The sequence below is a fragment of the Coloeus monedula genome, assembly GCF_965178545.1.
Source record: "Coloeus monedula genome assembly, chromosome: 9".
NCBI classification, from domain to species: Eukaryota; Metazoa; Chordata; class Aves; order Passeriformes; family Corvidae; genus Coloeus; species Coloeus monedula.
The window spans coordinates 18809035-18835570 of NC_138789.1; the positions used below are offsets into that span (position 1 = coordinate 18809035).

At 36.9% G+C, this 26536-nt stretch overlaps 1 protein-coding gene across 2 annotated transcripts in view; it reads right to left on the bottom strand.

Moving 5' to 3' along the window:
- Positions 1-26536, bottom strand: part of ADGRL2 (adhesion G protein-coupled receptor L2) — a 155862-nt gene that overhangs the window by 42712 nt on the left and 86614 nt on the right. For both annotated transcript variants that reach the window (XM_082286729.1, XM_082286730.1), the window contains exons 4-5: positions 8197-8306; positions 1773-2573 (exon numbers count right to left, since the gene is read on the bottom strand). In XM_082286729.1, coding sequence (XP_082142855.1) covers positions 1773-2573; positions 8197-8306 — 911 coding nt within the window. The remainder of the gene's footprint in view (positions 1-1772; positions 2574-8196; positions 8307-26536) is intronic.

The window sequence follows — 26536 nt, forward strand, 5'->3', positions numbered from 1 at the left end:
CCTCGGTCTGGTTGGAATAAACTATTTCTGCTCCTGCCTTGCATGCCAGCAAGGAACCCAGGAACAGAAAAGGGTGCTGGTGGATACCCAGATCTGGTTTTGAGAGCAGATGGGATGTGGCTAGCACATGCACTGTAACTTAAGATCTTAGAGACTCTCTCATAATAAAAACATCATGAAATGTCTTACTGGAGACCTTGGAGGTTTACTAAAGCAAAGGAAGGATTCCACAAAGCTTTTTCTCTCCCTGCTTTTCCTTTACACTTTTCCTTCTATGCAATGACTTAAAGATTAGCTTTTTCACAGCAGCTGCCTGAACTGCAAAAGCTACTTAGAGCCTGCACCTCCATTTTCTCCTCTTAGTTTTAAAGCTCTGAAGAATTTAGAATGCATTTTTGTCTCAATTGAACTGAATGGAAAGTGGCATGCATGAGAATGTACAAAATGAAAGCTGTAATTTTTTTTTAATTACATAGGTGGTTTATCTCTCTGCTAAGAGCAACCCCAAAGCCTCCCTGAGGAATGGACTTGCTCGATGTACAGAGAGCGAAGCTGGCCAGTTCCCCGAGCACCTGAAACCTGCCTGAGCCTGGCCATATATTGCCAGGGAGGTCTGCAAGAGACTGGACAGATCACCCTTGGCTCTGGAGATCACTAATGTATTGGTTCTATACCGCCCTGTTCTGCTGCCTCATATGCAGTTTTGTACCTGGAAAAGCTGTATGTGTGTTGCCATAATTGTATGCATATTAGAGTTTGCACTGCTGTGCATGAATCAGCTTTGCTGAAGCAGGACAGCTACTTTTCATGTGGAGAAGCCATTATTACTACTTTTTTGAAGCAGAAAAAATGGCTGCCAAACATGCATAGCACTTAGATGAGAGAAATGAAGTATTACCTTCATTGCTAAAGCAGCTTATCAACATTCTGTTCCTTGCTGCATACATCTTCTGCCACAGAGCATTTCTCCTGGTATTTACTCTCCTCTGTAGATGTAGATGTATGTGGCTGTGCCTGTTCATGTCATTTTTAGGGATTTCTGAGACCTAAAGACCTCTGTTTTTCTTTTTCCTTTTGACAGTTAGTATCTTCCCTTTTAGGTAGTAGCTCTAACTTCTACTGAGCTGAAATGCAATTGTAAGGGACTTACTGAGAAATCCACTAAAAAGATGTCAGACAATCTTGTCTAACCCGACATTAGAAACTGTGCAAATAAGGCTGCGGAAAAATACTTATTCTTGGTATTGCATGTTAACCCCACACGTCTCCTCTGGGACCTCCCAGCACACACTGCTCTCCACTACTGGCGCCAAGAAGTTAAAAGGTCTGCATGTATGCTGTAATCAATTCAGAAGCAGGTAATACCGAGCGGATGGGAACAGGCTTTGGGCTCAGCATGAAGCAACTCCAACTCAGTTTAGCTATAGGAGTCAAACTGACTGATGGTATAAAGCAAATAATTCCCCAACTCATTCTCAAACATAGAAAAGCTACACACTTGATTCATAGAAAAAAAAAAAAAAAAAAAAAAGATAAAAGATAAAAAGAATAGCACGAGCCTGTAAACCAAATAAAGTAATTCTATTTCTCTTCACAGGTTCTGCAAATTTGTCTTGCACTGCTGTAATGCTGTACAGCTCAGCACGGTGCAGACAAACAACCCATCCTTTCCTTTGTGCCATGAGCTAAATCTCAGACTAAAAATATTGTAACATATTTCTGCGAACGGAAACACAAAGAGATCAAAAAGGAGAAAGAAAAGAAATTCTTACCTTGGGCAGGATCAGGTGGGCCAAACTCCAAAGAGTATCGCAGAATGAAGTTGTTATTCCACACATACAGCTGGTTGTCTCTGGGGTTGTAATCCACTGCGGCGATGTACTGGTACTGATTGGGAAAAGGAATGTCCACGTGCTCGCCTCTGCTTAACCTGGTGTTGTAGATGTAATCGATGGCATTCCTGCCGGTCTCGCTCTCGTTGTCCTGATACACTGACCGCACCACGTACAGGACACCACATATCATGAAAGCATTGGATGCTGCCCGCTTGTCGTAGGTTGTTTCCCAGGTGGCTTCAAAGCGCAGAGTGTAGGGGTTCAGCTGGCTAATTACTATCATCCCGTTGTTTTGCTCCGTAGCATAAATTACCCACAAGCCATTTTCATCAACTGCCAAGTCAATATCAGTCTTTCCTCCCCATCGGTATGGAGAGGTGTCATGGTAATTAGCATAATTGATTATGGCCTCTCCACTCTTAATTCTAGTCCTCAAGTCAAATTTTACTATGTTGCGAGTTCTCTCCTTGTTGAAAAAGACAGCACCGTCATACACTACAAATCCAGTACCATCCACTCGGTTTGGGAGTTTGTACGTCGTCTGCTGGCGTCCGTTTTGGAAGTCCTCTAAAGAAGCATATTCTATCAAAGTATCGGTGCGATACGGAGTCCATGGCATGAAGTATATTTTATCTGCAGCCTGGAGAGGGTCTTTGCACCAAGCACCTGCTTTTTGTTCAGCTTCATATAAATACGGCGAGTCCACAATTGCTTTCAATGTCCCCGGGCAAACAAAAACTAACAGTCACAGAGAGAAGTAAGACAAGAATTACGTCAAATTAAGACCGTCTCATAATAAAAATTTAAAATAAAAAGAAAAAAATAAAAAGGTAGGTAAATCATAATGACTGTGTCAGGAAGAAAAAAAAATCAATTTAATTTGCACTAGATTATACCTTATGTTATAATTAATGCAATTATCACCCTTTATCATCCACTTTTCTTAAAGTTACCATGTTCTTGCTGTACCAGTGTGGAAAGTGGATGGGAACTGTTTTCACTAGTACAGACCAAGGCTCAATGGCATACACAGACAGCTGAAAATGTAGAGCTACTCTTGCATTTTCATTTCAGACTTTTAGTGAGTACACATTAACTCTCCAGAGCTTTTAACTGGTGTGCAGCAGTGTGCTAGGTCATTTCAGTCCAAAAAAAATCACATCAACTTGTTTAGAACTTTAAGAAGTGGTGAGGCTGAAAAAGGAGGTGCCTCGATTAAAAATAAAGAACAAAACAAATCATCAGGTATATAGAGAAAGCAATTAGGAGCAGAGAAAACAAAACACAACCAAAGCAATGAATGAAACAGACCAGGAAACCCTGTAACCATGGCATGCTATGGAGAGGGTTCTGGAAGCCAGGCAAGATGACACTTGATTAACAAGAATTTACCCAAGGGTGAGAGAAAGAGAGGGAAAGAAAGACAAAGAGAAAGGGAGAGAAAAAAGCAAGGGAGTCTTCCCTCCAGCCCAAGTACTTCAGACACTATACCCCGCCACCTACTTTAAGCAGCCAAGTCACTTTTTTGCAAACAGTCGACTTCTTTATGAGGTGTACTTATGAGATCCTGCTGATTATCATAATATAAGAGTGTTGTGGGGAGGGGAAGGGAAGAGGTTAACATCCATAAGGCACATAACAAGGAGCTGGGGTTTGGACTGTATACGTTATTTACCTTTTTGCTCCACTTCTATTTTAAGCATCGGAAGAAAAATAAAAAAGTGCAAGGAAAAAAGAAAGAAGATTAACATAAATTGACTATTAGTCTAAAAGATTAAATTAGTAACAGACGCTAAATATAGGGAGAATAAGAACTGCACTATATTGGATAAAGAGAAACAGACAACAGGATAACCTAGCAGGAGAGAGATTCTACGGTTACACAAATGAACATGGATCAATCATTTTAGTAGATTAAGGAGGGAATACAGATTTGCTGGCATGTAGTTTCACTTAGTGAACCTGAATAAATAATGAATTTCTTTACTAGTACATGCTATACACACTCTTCTTCTAAAAGTATAATGCTAATGAAGTTGTTTTTTAAGCAACATATGAATTTATCATATATGTGCAAGTGCACATATACATATTATATTAATTAGATAATTAGAAATAAAAAATTCACTATATTAATTATATAGGTTTGCATATGTGATATTAAACCTCCCCCCATCTTTGTCCCACACATTTCCCTGCTTTTCTTTCTTATAAGGAAAGCAGCTTGCACACTTCGGCTCTCCTTAGGCTTTATTCTATTTGTTTTCCTGAATGTTTATCTTGAGACCTTTTGCCACTTCTTAGTCTATAACTGCAAAACCAGACTAGAAGGAATAAGCAAAAACATCTAGGAAAAAAAGAAGCAAAAGCACAGTAAGCAAGAGGAAAAGAGAAGAAAAAATTAACAATTAGCTCATTCAGATATTCTCCAGCATCATCGATTAAGCCCGAAACAGCAAGCTAGTATGCAAGGACAGCCATATTGTTTAAAACAAACATCCATCCTGCCACTATACACAGAAGACATAAACGGAACCCAATTAACAAAGTTATATTACTATAGCAATTTTTCCCTCAGGAAGTTTTAAGGAAGTTACAGAAAGATATATAGCTGAAGCCCAGCTAGTAAATAGCTTTTCAATAATTATTTGCAATAAAACCTATTTCATATACACTGTGGCCTTTGAAGCATCCTCCCTTGGTTTCATAAAATGACCTGGAAAATGACAGATGTACCAATCTGTGTAACAGTAGCTGCTGATACCAGGGAAGTGTATCAAAACTATTTGCACAGCTATTACATTTTCAGTATTACAGTATTAGCCTGAAGAATGCCTTTGTATGTTTCATATAAAGTTTTGGATTTCCAGTTTCATTTAATAAAATTACATATGATTATTTTGAAAGTGATATTGGCTGATCTGATCTAGTGTTTCATCAGGAAACAATTTCATAACTTTACAGGGGAACCAGAGGGGCTTAATATTTTCAAAATGAACAGTAGTTTTCCTAGCCTTTGTACTGTTATACATCTTTAGGTACAAGACTCGCTTTTCTGCAATTTGTAATTCTGGAGTTATTCAAGTAAACAGAAGATATATTCTGAGGTGAATTCTTGGGTTTCACCATTAGTATTAATGACTTTCACATGATTCTGTTTGTAAACTTCTATGCATGTGCTTATTTCTCACCAAAGAGCAATATTGATATTCTACCTGCTTAGAATTAGTAATAGGAGAGGGGGGGAAAAATAGGGATAACTAAAATCATTACCGGCATGTCTGCTCTGCAAGCACTGGTGTACAACAGCTGTACATTTTTCAGGGACAGATGGGCTTATTGAAATAAAAAAATGCTGCAAAGTCCAATCAATACAAACAGAGAGAGAATAAAACACTTTAAAATGTTTTCTATTGAATTCCTGACTCCAAAATAGGCTTAAAATAAAAATGCACAGATGTACAAAATGGCACTTTTGATGTTCTTCTTTATAAAATGGCTGACTTCTGTTAGTCAAAGTGTCAACATACATTGTGCAGCATAAGTGAGAGAAATGTCAAGTGCAGTACTCTCAATTTCTTTGTAATTTAATCAATAACACTCTTATTTCAGGACAAAGCAATGCCTATAAAATTTGTCTGGAATTTTAGTTGGAGATCCAACTGAGTATCTGAAAAGTTGTTTTGTTGAGGTTTTTTTTTTTGTTTACACTTTGAGATGCAAAGAAGTAAGCTTTTATTAAATACTTTCAAACTTAATTAAATTGACAAAATTAAGTACTTTCAAATGAGTAAAGCAGCCATGTATTTTTGGAGGCCAGCAAAACATAGAGGAGCTGATAAACTGCATTTTGTACAAGGGTGACAGCAACTCCAGTGCGTAAGGACTCCCACCTTTCACCACAAAACCTATTATGACTGCTGTTTTTCATCTCTCGTGGACTGAAAGCTACCACAGTGAGTACTGCAAATTTTTCAGTCTTACAGTAGCTGAAGATGAAATTCAGAAAAAGTAAGAACTATAAATTAACTTTGGTTAGAAGTGTTGTGATCACTGAACTCCCTTCCTGGGCCCACAAAAGCTTATCCTACATTCCTAATGAGTCTCTTACACTGAGACAGCTGCTATTTGCAAATCTAATAATTTCAGTCATTCTGTAAATTTAAATATAGAGCACTGGAATAAGTAAGGAAATAAAACTTTAGACTTGATAGCTGGAGTTTACCAGGCATCAAAAAAAGAGACTTGGAAAAATAACAGGATAGGCTTTTTGGGAAAGGGAAGAAAGACGGTCAACAATCAAAATGGCTACTGAAGCACAATGTGATTTGAAATCAACCTTCAAAACTTATTTTAGTAACTGGCAATCTTTTGATGACTGGTGGTAATGACAGGTGATGCCTCTTACAGTTCTGGAATTGGGCAGTGTCATCACTGTACATGCTGCAGTTAACAAACTCCAAAACTTATAGACTTTGAAAAACGGGAAAGTATCCCGAACCCTGAATTATGATAGACACAGAATTACAGGGTTCAAAGGGTAGGCCAATGCAACTGACAGTAAATAAAAAATAAACACTTTAAAATTAGAGTAACTACAAGTTAGAGTACAGGGTAGGCCGCGCTGTTGCACTATACTTCTGAAACTGGAAAAGAAAAGATTCCTGGAGACAGCAATACCCAATCAGTAGAACATATCCACACTTCTCTTCCTAAAACAGCACAAGAAATTATGTTTGAACATTATTTGCATTACATTTTTTCCTTTATGAGCTAGCCTACTGGAACTGGAAACGTTAACTTCTTGTCACTTGACTGACCTCATGGTTTGGAATCAGATGCACTGCCCTCTTTTCAGAGAATTTGGGAATGAAAATAGTGCTAAAGCAGAAGTGGTCTTTGTGGAACAAAACTTTGGTTAGATTGGGGTAAGACATCACTCCTCAAAAGTGGCACGAGAAGAACAGTTACAACAAGCCACCAATACTACACACAGGAGGAATGGTACTAGGGATCACTGTTTGCAGTAGGCTTCCAAACCTACAAATGGTACAGGGAAAAAAATCAGCAAGCAACCATTTCACAATGACACAGCAGAAATGAAGAAAAACAGATGATCTGTGCTTGGCCTTTGACAACAGTGAAGGTTCAGTGCAGTGAAGCAGTACAGAGCAGTATTTCAGTTTCAGAATTCTAAATTTTGCAGGAGACAGTATGGACAGTTTTGACATAGCTTTGCTTATGCCAGAACTCATTTCCTTCCTTTTTCAATATATACTGTCACCACAGTGTTTTTGCATCTCAGACTTGGCCTGTTTCCTGTACCAACAGAAAATACGACTTTGGTTAAGGATTACTGCAGATCAAGAAATTCACACTTAATAGTAACTCAAGGGAATGATCAGTGCACTGCTCAAATTCCATTGCAAGCACAGCTATTTTTCTGTCGAGTTACGGGACGAGAGAGAAGTCACTGCAAAGAATGACCTTACAAGAAAGCAAAACCAGTTAAAAGTGTAGAATCTGCAGAACTTTCATGATTGTGCACAAATACCAATAAAAAAAGGCATTAATTATTACAAGGAAATAAGAAGTATGTCTAAAGCTACTGAACTTTGGCATTGCAAATAATATTGTACAAAACTGCTGAAGTAGCCATAACTTCACATTTTTCTATCTCAATATCATTTCACTATTTAATTTGATTTCAGTGAAAAACTCTATTTTAGTAGCTGATTCAAGGCACAACTGATATTTTGTCTTTAAATTAAAAGCGAACTTTTCTTTCTCACTCTTTTCCCCTCTGCTTTTAAAGAACACAGTGTGAGTACCTTATTAATGAATTATTCATTCTGAATATGCATTCATTTATAACGAAGCACAAAATCCTTTTACAATGTCCCCCAACTGGGTCACTTGCCTCTGAATGTCAGTGCTGGGTTTTGCTGTGCACCCAAAGTCACCACAGCAGCAGGTAGCCTTTCAAGTAGATCATGATTAAAATTGAAGTCAATTCCTGCTTTACAAGTCTGTGAGCCAAGCCAATTTGTCAGCAACTGGTTGCGGGCAAAAGTACAAATTTCTATCTGGTCTATTGAATAGCTAATTTGAGTTTGTTTTCTGGAAAAACAGTAGCCTTAAAAGCCAAACACTTAAGAACACAGACAGACACTTGGCCAGCATCACACCATGGCTTCCTTCCACACTTTGTGAAGCTAATTGGAGGCCCTAGTCTGCAAGTGCTTTGCATGCATAATGGGTCCATGGGCCATAAACATATGCTTCTTTTCCATGTAACAGCACTCCCGCTTCAATTGTGAGGGCCAGAGGAAGTGAGCAAGAATAAAAAGATTATACTTACTGTAAGGAACACATTCATACTGAACTTCTAGATATTTGTATGTTCCAGGACAAGGATCAGGAAACACATCTGACCCAGTAACTACTATACACTGTGTTCGGTTGTTGCACCTGTAATGGGAAAAGAAAGCAAGCTAATTAATTTAAAATTACATTTAATTTGCAAGTTCATACTAAAGGACTACATTCAGTGCTAACTCTCTTCACACTTGGGCAGTTCAATCTGTAAGACAACAAAGTTAATTAATACTAATTAGCCAAAGTCCAAAAGAAGGCTTCAGGACAATATTTTAGTTCAGGCTTTATACTTTTAAATTTGGAGATTGATGTTATCTTCTGTCCCCATTGGTAGAGATAGCTGTACCAAGTACCAAGTTTATACTGATTTGATACTATTGTTCAAAAATATGAAAACAAAATGCAAAGATGATATAATTGAAAAAATGTGCAATTTTGAATAATGTATAATAACAACACTGAGTAATTCCTTCCATCTTTAGAGAAACACATACTGCTGAACGGTTTTACATCTCAGAAAGACTTTTCTTGTGATTCAAGGAAATTATTTTGGTTGGAAGAGCTACTGTAGACAAAGAACGTTAGCATTTCCATTTTAATTATTTTAGGAGCAATTGGTGGACTCTAAGCTTCCTCTGCTAGGCTACAGGAAGCAGTAAAGAATGACCACTTGAGGAAATAAGAAAAACAGTTAAAAAGAAGAACTGCAAGAAAATTAATTAAAATGTACTTTTGAAGAGACTAAAACATAAAAAATATTTGCTTTACAATGAAAGAAAATGCATTTTGATACAAAGAAGAATTTTATTACAATGCCTCTAATTGTGAGGATTTACCGAACCTAATGTTTTTGAAGGTTTTTTAAACTACTACTACTACTAGATTTTAGATTATTATTATTATTTTTTTCAGAACAAACAAAAAAAAACCAACCAAACAAATATTACCTTGGAGGTTAAAAGTGAAAAAAAAAAATCACCTAACCTTGAAGAGATGGTCAAAATGTAATACAGAAAAACAGTCACAAGGAAGAGGAAGAAAAGAAAGAGAAGGTCAGGGAGTTTGGTGACTAAAAGGCAAAGAGCTTGGCTGATCTTCTCAGGGGTTAGTTTTGTTTGTCAGCAAACTGAATAACAGAAGTCTGAACTTAAGTAATAGACTAGCCTTTGACTCCAGCTGTACATCAACTTCTCTACTGCCCTACTTCTTCCCATACTCCCTGAATACCACATATCCAAAGCTAAAATAATCTGCCTTGTATCAGTGGCTTTCCACAGCTGAACAGTGCCAAGAGGTATTAGAATAATTCATGCTACCTCATAAAAGGTAGAGCAAACACAATTCAAAGAACTCTAATATAAATCACTTCCTTTTTTATATAGTAATCAAACTAGCACAGAGCAGGTCAGGACATGCTGTGTCTCTCTGCTGAGAAAACTTGGAAACAGCAGCTCTTCTTACTCGATCAGTTAACTCTTCCTCTTTTTTTTTTTTTTTAGTTGCTTATTTCTACCATCATAAGGCTCATAACTGCAGAACTAATTGGAAATAGTCAGGGATTTCTGTACATACACAACCATGGATACGGATAGAAGGTGGGGAATCCACCTGCCACCTTTTCCAGAAGGCACAGCCAGGTCCCCTGCACAGCTATTGCACAAATAATGTTGCCCCACTCCCATCCCAATGGAACAGTCAGTCAGTGCAGCAGCTCGTGCAGGATGTTAGAGAGTCTGGAATGACTCTGACACATCCAAGGGCTTTAGACCCAGGCTGAAGGGGGAAAATGTGCAGCCAGCTTGCTGAGAAAACCCCTGTACTCAGTCTGTAACGCTGAAAATGTACACACAGCCCCTCCCACAGAGGACAAAGTGCTGCTCTTGTGTGGTGTAGAGGGAGGCTGTAGAAGCAGGAGAAGGCAACACCGCCCCAAGCCTCGCAGGCCTCTCTGCAATATCCCTGATACAGCGTTTTTTATGTGCCACACCTCAGGTACACTAACCAGCATGAGAAAATCTGGGATGTAAGATTTTGTAACAAATTTCTTTAAATTAGTGTTTCTTTAGCAAAAACCTCACGCTGAAACCAAAATAATTCCTACAAGACTCCTCCTGGTACATCATTCAGTATGATGGTTTCCACAGCTTTGAGCTGTGTGAAAATTTTATTTTATACTCAAATGAGCAGCAATTAAGACAGAATTATTTATTTGTTATTTATGTTGGGAGAAATTGCTTGAGAATGAAACTAACCAAGGTCGTATTTAGCGGTGGGAAAAAGATGGACTCATTTCCCTGTGAAGAGTTGTTTTTTTCAGTTTCATTTTCCCCCAGTAAAAGATTCATAATGCTGTCATCAGCCACAGAACTGAGAAGAACTTCATGCCAGATTTTATCAAAAGGATGTGTAACAAGAATTCAGAGGAAAATGCAGGTTTTTCTCTTTGTACAGTAAGTGTCAAACTTCAGGCATTGAGCAGTGTTTATAGGAAATTGATGACAATCTAAAAACTTTTACTATTCCTTTATGAAAAATTTCACCTGCTGTGCATATGGTCAACTTTTGCCCACCTTTGGCCAAACCTAGAACTCCAATTACAAAACAATGAGCTATACCCACTGCTGCAGTAGCTACCAGGCCCACCAGCACTTCCTCAAGAAGTGCAATTACTTGAATGACTATATGAATAGTGTATTTGTGCTTTAAGTTGTAGGTTTTCACATTCAAATCACTGATTTTGCTGCACTGTTGGCTGTATTTTATAAAACCTGAGTAATTTACAAGCACTTCCAAGATTTCAAATTAAAGACACTTGATTATGATATTCACAGTTTAAAAAGTCTACATTCAGGTAACTATTTTTTACATAGTTAGAGTTCATATTTCCATTAGAGTGAGACCTTCAAGAAAAACCCACAGCAACTATAGCAGCTGTCAATCCCAATTCATGGGTTAAAGAGAAGACGTGAAGAATGAGTGGAATTTGTAGTAGTAGTAGTTCTGAGACAAGTAATTCAGGGAATTTACACTACTGTGATTTGTTCTATGGATAAATTAAAGTCTCCTGTTCACTGCACTGTTTTTCTTTGTAAAACCAGGGATACTCCTCTGTTAGCTTTTGGCCTATAGTTCTTCTGCTATCTGCAAAAACCATTTTACAAACTGGTAAGGGTTTCAGCTGAGCTTCTTTAAGTCAAGAAGCACAGAACTCTGTGGTATATTGGACAAAAGAGACTCCGCTCTCCACAGAACAGCACTAATCAGCAGATTATCCTACATGGGACAGATTATCAAAGGTATCTCATCATTGCCATAGCAGAACTTCATTATTTTGAGAAACCTCTACACTTAGTGTGCTTGAAGAAGAGGATATTGCACTGTTACAGTCTTAAATCTGGTGACCTATTCATTTTTGTAATGGGCAAGCATCTTTTCTGTCACAGGATTCTCCAAAACAAGACTATTGTGGAAATAAAGTGCCTGGAAATTTGCAAAATTGGCCTAGACACCATCAGGAAAAAAAATCCAAACCTCAAAAACCTGAACTGACAAGTAACTTGGAAGTCCCTCATTCATTTTACACAAAGTTATTTTTTCCACACGATATACTGTTAATTTGGTCCATCTATTCAAACACTTTAAAAATTGTTCCAATGAAGGTGTTATACAAATCAGTTGTAATTTCTGCAAACTTAAGAAGACAAATCACAAATACTTTGGTGTTTAAGTTCTCTGTAGCTTTTAAGTAACACTTAAGTGTTCTGCAACCTACGTAACTGCATACTTCCCCAGCCTAAGTTAAAATAGAGACATTTTCAGGGAGTTATGTACAATCTTAAAATTCATATGATCTCACAATGAGAAATGTTTTCACTCTCAAGAAGAATTCACAATATTCACAAAGATTTATGATACAATGACTTTGTCATTTACAAGGAAATACAGCAGATCAGCAAAGAACTCTGTATAAACTCAGTAACAGTTAATTTAGGTAAGGTAATATATGAATTAAATTTGAAAAACTGCTAAGGAAAAGACTACCTGTAGTAGTGAAAGAATGATAATTCAGGTTCTTGTGCTAGCAGCAGCAACAGTTTTGCAAGGGGAAATGCAGGAATTACCACTATTCTCATGAATGCAAGGAGCAATTTTGTACTCTGACACTCCTTTCTTCTGTATTTTAGTATGAATGAAGAAAGGTTACATCTTCATAATGCACATGCATCACTTAGAGTAATCTAAAAATCAAATGGAGTGGTTAATTAACAGTTACAGTATAATATCTGAACTCCTTTCACCTCAAGAAGAAGACTGTGCAAATGAGGAATGGCCCTTCACATTTCAGATGAATACAGAAAGAAAAGAAAGCAAAGCAGCTCCAGCAGGGCTGTTATTATCTTCTGCTCATGATGTAGCCATGTCCCTGCTGCATCCATCCTCTCTGCTCAGCTTTAAGGACTGCTGTACTTTCCATGATAATATGTTTGTATTTCAGTTCTAATCTTGACTTGTACAATTCCCAACAAATTGCTTTTGCTTTTTTAAAAATTATTATTATCTTATGCTTATTATTGCATGTTTTCACGTGCAATGTATAGAGATGAGATTCCATGTGCAATCTATTGTGTGAGGTGTTTTAATCAATAATCTTGTTCTGCTGATTAAGCAGGGGCTTCTGTTTTGGCAAGATAACATTAGTTTCTCCTGTCATGCTCCCAAAGCTATTGAGAATCTTCAGAAGATCATTAGATATGCTACAATAAAGCTTTGGTACATTCTCTTTTCTTTCTTAAATTACTTCTTCACTGTCCTATTCCTCGTCACTGCTGGCACTGCATTATTATTACAGCTCCCCTGAAACTTGCACTAGAGCTATGTCTGCAGGCCATAGGATGCCATTTTCAATTGAAGCTTCTGCTTGAAAATATAAATTAAGAAAATTTCATTATCTCCTGCCAAGGGCCATTATTCACCATTGTTCTAAGGAAGATTAAAAACGCACAGTCTATGGACTTGAACAAATACTCCAGCATTAAAATGAAAAACAGTGTATCATGACTGGACCAGAAAGTGAAGCACTGGGATCTGAGATTCTGGAAAGAAATTAGCACTGCATGGATCAAACCAACTGACTAAGGGAAGAGGTCATCTTCATGGGTAAGTCACATCTGACACAAAAAGATACAAACAGATCCTTTTCAAGTGGTTCTTGCAGTTTGCAAAAATAAGGTATGTATGAAATAATGTCCACATTGCAATTTATCCTTCTAATGCTTTTTTTTAATGCATGCATAACTTTGACAAAGATAGTACACAAAAAAACCCCATCATGTTATTTTGAAAAGGATATGGATAAATGCATAGCCAAAAAAGAACTATCAAAATAATTTTGCATATTCCTAATGGTGTATTTCTGTAAATGCAGCGTTTCCTTAAGCAGGGTAAAATGCAAAACCAGAAAAGTCACATTTAATAAAGAAAATTAATTTTTACTAACATTGATACATTATAAAAACTATTTTGGTATGTTTTGAAACTTTCAAGTCAGTTCTGACAATATTTCTCTTTCAGCATATTGATTAAATACTTAAAAGCCAGCACGATGGCATGTTCCTGCATATCGCCTGCAGCAACCTGCTTAAACACCACTTGAGGCACGTAAACTCCAAGTTGTAGCACCACATACTCCATATGGTCTTCTTGTTCCTTATTCACCCTGGGTGAGCTGCAGTCTGAGTAAAAAGATATGGGAATATGGGATGAATGCACTTCATGTGATGACTTACACTGAAAAATTCCTGAACCTCATTACCCAGAGTAAGTAGCTGTCTTTACAGATATATTTCTAATGGTCTACAACTGCCATGTGAGAGGTGTTTTTGCTTTTGTATGCATATTCACTAAACCTCCACTCCTGTCATTAAATGCAAAGTTACATATGTATGAAGAAGTTAGATATTACTTAAATGTTTTATTAATTTTGTCTTGGAAAGTATGTACAAAACTTACATATAACAGAGAACAGAGATTTTATTTTAGGGGTGTTTAGATACATAAGTATACACAAAGACATGCCACACTAGATAAATTTAAAGGAATGTATTTAAATTCTGAGTTTCAAATTCACCTCACAAGCCATACATTATTACATACTGAGACCTAATGAGTGAGCAATTTAAGCCTAACCAAAACCTGGAAAAAAGACCTGCTAAGAAAATCCAGCCTTCCTATAAAGCTTGGATTTGAAGCAGGATTGGCCAGCCATTGCTGCCATTTCCACAGTGCTCAAGCACTATCCTTCCCATGCAGGATGAGTGAGCAGGTGCATCCTATAGAGCCACATGCTATTAAGGATAGATATATAATCCTGGGACTGGCCTTTTAAAACCCAGGAAGACACACTGAAAAGGTTGCTTATTTCTGTGTAAGATTTTCTAAAAATTATTTTTAAGTTAGAAGCCCCAAAACTATTATAGGGGAATGAGCACGCAAAAAGAAAATAGCACCTATTTTACAGAGCTCAAAGAGAGAACAGATTTAGTGAGCTGTGCTTGGTAGTTTTCATAATCTAAGAATAAGAAGGAGATACATGAGCAGGTATAATAGCAGAATTTGGCCACAAGAGCTGTGTCTAAATATTGGTGACTCTCCTACGACTGCGAAAGCAGTGAGGCATCCTAGAGCTTGGATGGAAAATTCATGAACCAGCCCTGGGATTTTCCATGCACCTGGCAACATGACCATTACAGTAATAAATCTGGGGGATTTGGATGACAAACATTTGGGGCAAAGAAAGAAAAGGCTTTTTTCCTTCTGTTTTCTTTTTAAATATAATATTAATGATTTGTTGAATCTTCCTAATTATCAAGTAAACATATATAAGGAAGCTAAATAGTGTATAATTAATATTGTAGGAGAAGGTGCACCATAGCCTTGTTTCCATTTGCCCAGTAAAAAAATGCAGTAATATTTAATTGTGCTTTCCTCATACAATGTAATCTTGTGGGAGTCTGAGGGTACGCATTAAGCATAAAAACTCCAAACAGACATTAAAACACAGCATAAAACATGCAACTCCCATAGGTCTCTTCTTAGAATTACCCAGTCTGATTCACTATCAATGAATGTGTATGGCAAAGTAATTTAACAATATTTCTTGCTTTCAACCTCTTCTTACAACTTTAATACATTTAGTTATGACCCATTTGCCCTTTGGTATTCATGTCTCTAAGTTCAAAGCAATCACTGTTAAAATGAGGAATCTTCTCACTTACCCACCTCTAAGCTATCAGAAACAGTTTTTTCTTGTTACAGTTCATCCTTGTTCTAATACTTTGCTTATTGCTGTAAATGCTATTATTATGGGGTTATCATTAACCTGAAACTGGAGCATCAGATAAAACAGGGAGAAGGGAAAAAAAAGAAAAACAAAAAGAAAATGAGGATTCCAGTGGCATATTTAACTCCTGCTTTCTCTTGGTATTTTTAGGTGCTTTCATAATTCCACTTCTCTATCTCTGCTACTTTCTATCACATATACCAAAGGCCTACTAGACCAATCAGAGCTTGTGAGGAGATGGCTGTAAATCAAGGACAGTAAAACTAAGTATCAAAGATGCAGTGATGTGTGCAAAGTAAATGGAACAATCTCCTGGTGAGGTCTTTGTAGGTGCAATCCTAAACCCTGTAACAGTATGAAGAAGAAGAGACCTGTTCTTTAGAGAAAGTGTTCCTAATGCAACCCCACCTGACAAATAAGAAATGAAAATACAGTAATTTTTCATAATAATAATATTTTTCATATTATTTATGTGGATGCATATTTGCAAGCAAGCTGCAGCATGGGATTACAGGCAGTGTACATCTTAGAACACAACTAAGCCAAGCAGATCCACACTGCTGAAAAGTAGTAAGTTCAAAAGAACCAATTAAATGTTTCACCATTTAGACAAAATAAATAGCCTGCAGCTATGCTTACTTACTAATGAAAACTTTACTAGTGCAGCATCGTCGTATCTGAGCAATTTGCACAGATTATTCACACTGAATGAGCATGAGTGCAGCAGCATGCCTTGTGTGTTGAGCAGGTTTCAGGGAGAAATGTGGGGCTGTGTAATAAACCCAGAGCTTTACGAAGGGGCATTTATTTCAGAGACACAGTGCTAGAACAGAGCTATAGAAAATCCAAGAGAAAATCCTGAAGCACAGTGTCTGATCCTTAGGAATAACACTGCAACAGACTTGCAGGAGAAGAGACTACCAGGTAGAGAGCACAGGATAAGAGTAAAAACCCTTTAAAATTCTTTTTTTGCAGCACTGTCGATCTTTTTTATCCATGGCTTGGTACGCAGCATATTCATAATGTAGTTAAAAGTTATTTAACTTAAGACAGCTTCTGAGTCATTATTAAATGAGTAACTGGAAGAATTACAATACTGAAAACATGTAGCCTTATCCTTCATATTAATTTGCACAGATCTGAAATACATTTTAAACAATCACCCACTTTAATTACTAAAATCAGGTATTTTAGATGACAGGTATGATTTGCTACTGCAACTTTTGAAACACAGAAGCCTTCGTACGCTTTCAATCCTCACACTTCCACCAGACCTCCAGGTCTGTGCAATGCAAATTCAGCGTGATTCACAATCGGTCTCCTGAGTTTAATACCTCTCTTCTGCTTACAGAAATGCATATTCAACAAAAAACTCTTTTGCCTCTAACAGGAAATTAAGATTTTGTCATTTACAGAATTGGCCATTGAGACAACCAGATGCCATAGAGCCCTTTGGTTCCCTGTGCAACAGGAAGGATGAGGACAATTTCACACGGGGCATGCAGTGGGAACAACCTTAACTCAACTTTAACACATGCATTCACCTTGAATAATTAAAAATACTATAGCCTGTATCAATTAGGAGAAATTATTTATAAAAATGTTCACCTATTGCAGTTGGCATATGGAAAAATGATCATATTTTTAACAAGGGAAATGGGAAATCGCTATGGGATGCCCTACTTAGATTAAATTAGCAAGATCTTGTTATCAGACCATATAAAAGATGCACCATAATAAGACGTGACCTTGCAGAACCTTGGAGCCAATCTGTGATTTTTTTCCCCCTATAACCCTTCCTAATTATCTGCAAAGTTACAGACCCTTTTGTGGCAGATTATTTTTCTGTGAATAGTGAGGGGTTTTGGGCTTTTAAATATTTAATTAGTCTTCTGATATGAGAATTGTTGCACATGCCAACTGCTTCGATTTTCAAACTGTGTTCATCCTAATTATGTTCAGATTTAGATTGGTCATCCCAAACCTCTCACTCTTGTAATTATTTACTCCTTAAAGATCATTCAGCAGAGAAATATTTTTCACCCTTATGGCTCTTTCTTTCCACAAATGGCTTTTCTGGTCCGTTAATTACCCACTCAGAGGATTAGAGTTTGTAATAATGCAAGAGATCCTGCATGTAAGATGAGTTTTACAGGGTGAAAAAGAATAAATTGTTTTTTGTAAACTTGCCTTGGGGAATAACCCCTTTTTGGGTTATCGTTTTCATCAACAGAGGCCATGTGCCCACTGCTGCATATCCACCAATTCCATAGGGCTACAGAGTGACTCATTTATACAGCTCAACAGAACTCAGAGCAAAATGCTGAGCAAGAGGCAAAAGACAGTTTGGTTATTTTAAGAGATTTATAAAAGTGCAATCCGCTAGCAAGAAGGTACAGTCCTTTTTCTCATAATTTTTAGTGCAGATTTCATGGCCTTAAAGTTACGCATATTTAACTGGTAACTAATAATAAAATTACAACTTTTCTCATTTCATCTTCTGATTTTTTCCAGAAGTGCTGTCCCTTGGTAGATCTTTAATCAACCCTGTAACAGTGGTGTCATTTCCTATTAAAATGTGTCTGAGAGTCCTCACTACAAGTACTTTCTTTTCTTCTGAGAGGAATGCCTGTCACAAAAGCACTGTTATTCATTACCCACAGGGATGTCTGGATCTAATTATCATCTGGAAAGCTTGCAGGGCTTCCAGGTATAGGACTTCCCCTGCAAAAGTATGCTGTTCTAACTTGGAAAGCACAATCCCACTTTTTCTTTGCAATCTGAAGTTAAGGGATTAAGTTACTAATTTGAACTGTTCACTCTGATTCCTTGAACTTCCAGTTTTAAGCCAAACAAAGTTTAGGGGACTGCTTCCGTTTGCTTGTTCCCACATCTGCAAAAATCCTGTATATTCTGCAGCTGGCTTTTATACAAACCAAGCAGATTCACCACTGTAAAACATGTATCAGAAAATTCACTAGCCTCACTTTGTCAATGCACAGAAAATCTTTAATTGTGTCAAAAATATTCATGATCTAATCCTTTTATCAAACTGTCTACCACTGAAGGAGTCTCATGTGCCTGCACAATTAAAAACCGCATGTTAGCCATACATAATACTGTGTTACATTTGATGCAAATCCTTTACTATTGAAATAAGCATTGGGCTGACAGCAGGAAGTGGCTGATAAGAAAGCAACAAGGCACTGCTGATGGCATTCATGATAAGTGAGCTCTAACTCATATGAGTTCTGTCTACAGTACATTACCCAAAGTGCTCCTGTTTTAAATGTGACTCCAGGAGGTGTTCTTTTGCTGTATCTCTGTCACAAAGGCAGCAAAATTATACAAGAAAGCTAAATACACAAAGTAAATTATGTTTTTCATACCCACCAGTGATGCTGGCACCAGAAAAATATACTGAAAGTAATATCACTGCTGCTACATCCTAGATGAGAAAACACCTACAGTTTCATGAGTGTAACAGTACAGTTGAACTCAATGCCTGTAATAAATTCAGTAAACAGGGAAAGATTATGGGTTCGGAACTGTCACGTTATTGCTACACTTACAATTCAGCCTACAAGAAAGTATTTAACAGACAGAGCACAAACTCTTGAGTTTTGGTGAAACAATTTTACAGTGCTGCAAAAAGGTGTGTATTAAATACCTTTCCAAATTGCTCCTTCATCACATAGAGATATATCACAAGAAGCAAGGTATCTGAGAAGCAATGAACAGTAAGGTTAAAGATCATAGATTACTACTAAGAAAGGAATATAGATGCCTTTGCACCTACTACAGGAAAATACACATCTTCCAGATGAAACGTTGTACAGGTTGGTGACACCAAGCAGGAGTAAGACTTCTTCCTCCAAGGTGGTCAAAGTGCATGACTTTGGTCAGGGCAGCTTGCCCAATGAAATGATTTTTCTGCCTAATTTCTTCTCTTTTTTTCTGTTTAGCATGTATATGTGTATGTGTATGTGTGTGTGTGTGTGTGTGTGTGTAGTAGAGCAACTTGAAATTCAAAGGTTCCTATAGTTACTGTATTACCCAGTAAACCTGAAAAAAATGGCTTTCCATAGTAAATCTGTAGTAAAGCTTCTGTACTGCAAGTGTATTGTAAATCAGGTTTGACATAGAAAAAAATTCTTCGTGGTAAGAACCTTTCCTTCCCATTGATATGTCTAGAGTGGGCTAAAAATATCCCGAATACTGAATATTTGGTCTATGTAACACTCTTAAGACTGCATTAACTTCATTGCAGTAACTTGTTTTATAGGCTCAGTTCATCATGACCTATAAAATGTTAAGCTGAAGTGCTTTAAATATCTGCTAACACCATGTGCAAGCCTGGGAGTACAAGGCACTGTGCTGTGAAGCGGCAAAGACAGTGCTCTTCTGAGAAAGTAGCACACACTCTTATGTCACTGATATAAACAGGGTAAGCCTGCTCAATAATGTATGAAACACGCAGCCAATCTTTATACAAAGCAGGAATTCTAGTTGAATTCTTCGTGTGATTTTATTTTACCAGTATGACATTAGCTTTTGAGATTGCTTCTTAAAACCATAGACGCTGAGTATCTCCCTAGACTAAAGGACACACACGCAAACTCCTTTCATTCACAGTTATTACACAAAGGAAAAAAAAATTAAAAAAAGACTTCTTTCATTTGTGGCAGTAGTATTTTTGCTAATTATTGTTCTGCAATATGGAGAAGATAAAATGCAAAGACGGAAATTATCTATGTCTTTCAGTAATCACGGCCCATTTATTAAGCAATTAAATTGCAATTTTATTATTAGAGAGGAAAAAAAGAAATGCTGTAAAATACCACTATTGCTTGTATCTTTGATCCTTAAACTCTTCCATTTCAGCAACCTCATTAATGTCAAAGTGTCATGAATATGGCCACCCCTTTTTAGAATGTATACCCTGGGCACAGGCAGAATCTATGGAATTCAATAAAGAAGATTTTTCTTGTTGAATTCTACTAAAAGCTTAATTGAGCCACAAAGGTCAGAAGGTTCTTTTTATTGTAAGTAGGAGATTATTCCATGGCAGAAGGAAATTTACAGAATGAGATCTGCTAATTTCTATGCTACTCTGTAGACAGTTTTTAATTTTTAAACCCATGTTACTCTTCAATTTCTTTCCTCTGAATTAAACATCTTCATTCTAATAATCTTTAAATTCTATTTCCTTTGTGTTACTAATGAAAACTTTTCACTTTCATGGCTACTGTTGACTTTTAACACTAGAAAGTACTCATAATTTACTTACATGTATTTAATTCATATTAATCTGTCCTAATTTATGATCCATACCCTGCTCTGCCCACCTTCATGTACCTTTTCCATGTCAGTTCTGTTTACTAAGTGATATTCAACAGATTTCCTATAGTGCAATGAACCTTAACAGGCAGCTTTTAATTGCCTCGCATAGGAAACCACATCACTATTAATTCCACAGCAACAGTATAAAATAAAACTATTGCTTCTCAGACTCCAGAGCAATTAGACCTCTCGGCTATTTGGCTAACTCTGCTTCATGATACCCAGTGCAGTTAATTATATTTTTTGATGTTAATAGTCTCTGTCAGTTTCAAGCATAACTCCTCTTTGATGAATATTTAAATTATATTTGAATAAAAAAATAATCTTGGTTACATTTCATATTCAGCAGTCATCACAGCTTAATAAAGGTCTCCTCAGAAAGGGTAGAGATAAATGGCTATATGAACACATGTATGAAGTCCTAAATCAACTTATCTGATAATGTAGCTGTTCTGGCTAAGTATTATAGAGGTTTTATTGGGGTGGGAGGAATTAATAGGCTTCAACTATTACATTATTATTATTCTATATGAACTAAATTTGGCACAGCAATATATAAGTAAATCAGAATTTTTAATAATAAAGTTCTGACTGCAACTGAACCAGGAACTTATATTGGCTAGACTAGAAATATGAAAACCATGTAAAATTCATGCAAACTCTTTCAAGAGGACACAAAATTCAACTGAACAGTGCTGAAGCTTAAGCAATGTTGTCTCAGTCAAGTTCTCAAAAAATTAGCAAATTACTAAGAGAAGTAATTACATACCCAAAACATACAGTACGTGATTAACTGGGCTAAACAGTGTACACACTTAGTAGAGCCCATTTCAGCAAGCAGAAAAAACCACAAGAAAATCACAGGCTGAAGCATGTATTTTGTATGATGCTCAAATACACAAGCAACAGCATATAATACTTAAAATTTTATTTATACATATGTATAGTTCATTACATTTATTTTCACCCCATGAATAGCAAGGAATGACTGATGAGTATGTATATATGATCCTGCCAGATAACAGATCTGCTGACTTAAGAAGAATTTGATTGTGGTTTGCCAATAATAAAGGAAGAAAACTACTTGAATGTAAGATATGAAAACATTAAACAGAATGTCAAGCTACATCCTAGTAAAATAATGAATCCCATCTTTGTTGAAGCAAACTAAATCTAAATTTTAAATGTAATTAGTTGGTATGAATGATCCTTTTGTTGTTTCTTTTGTAGCTTGTCCAATGTCGTGACTACAGCCACGCGCCCGTGTGTTATGTGCTTGCACGTGTGTAGTAAAATTTCTTCTGCAGAAAATTAAAATAGAACACACTGCAAAATGATGATCAAGTACCACTGACAGCTATTTCCCCTCACCTGACTGCTAAGAACCTCGTAATATGAGGATTTGTATTTAATTTACTAAGTAAAACCATGATAGAACCACCCCATTAACAAAACCTCCTATTTTTAATGAGTAAAACTAGACCTACTATTTTCAAATTAAGAATTAATGATAGTGAAAATACACAATGCCAGAAAAGGTTCATCTCAGTCACGGGTACTGCTGTTTTCTGCTGTAATAACGCCAAGAACTGTGGTGTGTTTCAGGAACCTTCTAGGCTCCATGATTATGCCTTGTTCAGGAAAACAGTCTACATGTATTTCTGCTTTTTTATTTGTATTTGAGTCATAACTAAGTCTTGTGACTAACACATAGAAAACAAAACATAAATCAATCTGGCCCCAGCTCGGTATTGTGAAAAGTTTAGTTTCAAAATAAAGAGCATTTTAAGCTTCTGCTACAACAAAATAGTCACAGGGTTGACTGCTGTACTAAGAGCTATGTCTGTTTCAGATTAATTAAACCTTCATTTTAAAAGGGCGCTTAAGAAAAAGATATATAATGTTGATAATGTTGTATGGTAAATGTTTTGTGAAGCAGCTGTCAGGAAGCTGAAACAGAAAGCGCTGTCATGCCAAAGCAAAAGGTCCTTGTTAGTGAGAGCAGCCTCAGTACCACAGAACCTCCGATTTGTGTGAATTCCAGGAACGTACCCAATCCACAACAGCCTGTGCTACCCTGTCATCAGCACTGGGATTTCTCTGACATAAAAAGGAAAGACATGCAGAAAGCAGAAAAAGGCAAGGTGTGCCTCTTATTCGAAAACACTTTTCACCTCATAGTATCTTTAGCAAAGAAAGGCAACCTTCGGCTGCAGAAGGAAAAGCAAGGGAAAAAGCAAGGATAGCAGCAGGGGTCAGCAGAGCCCTTGCCTAAGCCTGGCAGACCCCCAAAGTGCATTGTGACATTATCTCAATCACAGGCAGCTCCAAAAGGCAAAGGATAAAATCCAGCCCGTGAAAAAGGCTAAGTCATACCAAGAAATGCAAATCTGAAGTGTGCTGCAGTTTAAACACTGAATCAACCATGGGCCCTGTCTGAAGGCACTGTTTTTGAAAGAGGCTCTGAAATGCTTCTCTTTGGAAGTCTTGCAAAGGCTGGAATTCAGCTCTGCAGCGACCCTCTGCATTCTACCAGCAAAGCACCCTGTGCCAAGTTTCCTTCTGACTACACCTCTTTGCTACGATGAAAGAGATTCATTGGTTATAGATTTTACCCAGTGTCCACCCAAGCCTGGAGTCCAGTGGAAGATTTGCTTTATTCACTCACATTATGGAACAGACCAAACTTGTTTTTACTTGAAAGGACACTAATATGGTGTGACAGTGCTTTCTCTGCTGACCTGACAAACAGGAACAGGAAAGAGGGCTTGAGAGATGAGTCTTCTTTGGAACAGACCTCATTTTGTTTTCTTTTAAAAATGTCTTACTCATTTATATAAACGATTTTTCAAAATGAGCTATTTCTTGGATGTGTGAATAGATGGAAAAGAATGAACATCTCCAGTCTCCCAATCTCCCATGGGTTGGATTAAGAAAAAATAAGTCTTAGGAGAAGGAATGGGTATGTTCCTTCCTTCAGCTTTCCCTTGGTCACTCAGCGGGGCAGGGGCATGTCACTTAGATTCTGAAAACCCTCTGCTGAAGTGCAGCTGTCTTGCAGAGAGATGATGGACATAACAGGTTAAGAGCATTGCCATGTGAGAAAAGTTCATGGTAACAAAAACCCAGGCATGAACTCTTCACTGGTGTCATGATGGACATGGTAATTGAAGGTACATGTGTTGCTTGTGCTATAGATAGAACAGGATACATGCAACAGAAAAAATAAACACTGATGAAGAGGATTTATTCCTCTTTTAATCCTTCGGTTTTCTGCAGCAATGTTTTAAAACGGAAGAGTATTAAAAAAATTACAGTTGCCTAAGTTCATCTATTATACCTGACATATTTTTATGTTTAAGCTTACCTATGGAAAATGAGGTTTGCTTTGTTTGTGCAGATTTAGAAAGCAAAATTATACCAATTAACTATGCTTAGTAATGATGTAAAGTTCACAAAAGCCACAATTATAGTATAAATTGTACGTGAAAATAGAATTTAAAGGCTATTTCAGTGCAGAAGTGATGTAACTGCCTTTCTGTTGCAGATCAAAAACCAGATCAAAAATAACTGAATATCCCAACTGTGAGAGCACTGTCTTTTAATATAGATGTTTACATGGTCTGCAAAGGAAGTTTAAACATTTCGAATTTTCTTCTTTTCAACATTTGTTTACAACAACACTCTTGGTATCAGATCAGAGAGCATACAGTTCCTATTTAAAAATTCAAGGTATTTTAGCCTTTGCTAGGAGGGAAGGCGTCTTCCTTCTAAACTTAACATTAACTTGGCTGTCAAGAGTAAATGTTTGAATTTTGCATCTAGGTAAATGATTCCAGATTCTGAGTGGATAGGCTTCCTTTTCTTTAAACAAAAAATAATAATTTTCTAACCCCAACAATAGCTATAAGTACAACTGCTTAAAAAATAAGGTGTACAGATAGGAACAGGACCCATCATTTTTAAAATATGGGGTTTATCGAAATTTAAAATTATATTATTCAAAATTGTTATCTGCCACACCATCCAAGAATATATTTAAACACAACGTCAGTAAAAAAAAAAAAAAAAAAAATCTAACTGCACTGTCCTTGAATCATGAAGATAGTTATAGTGTCCAATTGTGACAATAAATAACCATGAACTTTTCCTAAACAAAAAATTTAGGACTAGGAAAAATTATTCCTACTAAACAACCCCTATTTTTAATTCAAAAAGAATGGTCCCAGCATGCAAGAACCCAACTTAGCATCTCATTATTCCTCTATAAAATTACATACATAAGAGACTTTTGATTTGAAATATATTTTAAGTATGTACGCAGAAGTACTTTTAAATATCCATTATTATTTTAACCTAATAAAACAGACCCCCAAACTCTGTGTGGTACCTAGGTAACCTTTATGCTTCTCCTAACAAAAAGCTATGATCCAGACCAGGGCTTTGAAGTTGACATTGGAGACAGAAAATCTTCAAACACCCAGGTGGTTTGAACAGAACTCATGCGATCCGCCTGCAATCCGCTTGCCACGGAAATGGGTAAGACAAGGTCATAAGTAAATTTTATGCTGTTAATTTTCAAATCTCTGCCATGCCTAAAAAGAGCAGTATTAGCCTTATCAACTTCCAAGTTTCATGGCAGTTTCTGCTACAGCCACACAAACACACTTTATGAGCAAGCAACTACAGCAATTTTCTCAGGCTGCTTTGCATAATTTAATTTGTTTTTAAATGAAAAGGAAACAGAGATTTGTCCCTGCTAAAGGACAGCAGAGCACAGAGGAGTTTGACTACTTTAAGATCTAACTGCCTGAAACGTGGTTCCTCTGGCACTCACTTATGCTACTTGCTCACCAAATATTCCAGAAATAAGCTTACTTCTGTACTGAACTGCAGTGTGTGGTAGAATCTCTCAAACTTGACAATATGCAAACGCTGGGGTTAATTATCAGAGAAGTGTGAAAGAGGAGAAGGAGTTTCTAAAGGTCTAGTCTCTTTCTTCAAAGCTTTAATTTTAACCATGACAGTCTAAAGTTTACATAGAATCTAAATACATCTGAAAGACTTTATTCTGGAATAATTGGGATGTAATTTCAATCAGGGACTAAAAATTTAATAACTACTTTACAAAGGTAAAAGCAAAGCAATGAAGTCATTAGTGTTCTAGTCAGGCTTCCCAGGAACGCATTAAGTTAAAAATCTTTTGAGAACTGCTGAAAAGAAAGAGGTAGAAAAGATTAAGTAGCAGCTCATTCTGAGAAAGAAGAGCTGATGCATCAGTGGACACCGGCAAGGTCTGTGTGCCACTATCTCAAATTCTCTAGAAGGGGAGCAGGGCACGTGATTACACGGCTTTGTGTTAAACTGGAAACCTCATCTTATTTTTCAATCTTCAGATTTCACAGTATTGATCTCATTAAGTTAGTGTTTTCACCTTGTAATTGCAGTAAATGTAGTTGCTGTGCAAAAGCTGTGGAGTAATGTTGCAAATGAATAATGAGTACTTAATAATTGCTGTGGAACTACATTTAACTGTATGTCTAAAATGAATCGAGTGGTCAAATGCAGCGGTAACACGGTTGACTGAAGTGATAAAAACAGGTCCTTAAAAGTAAACACTGCAAGATTTTAAGTAGAAATA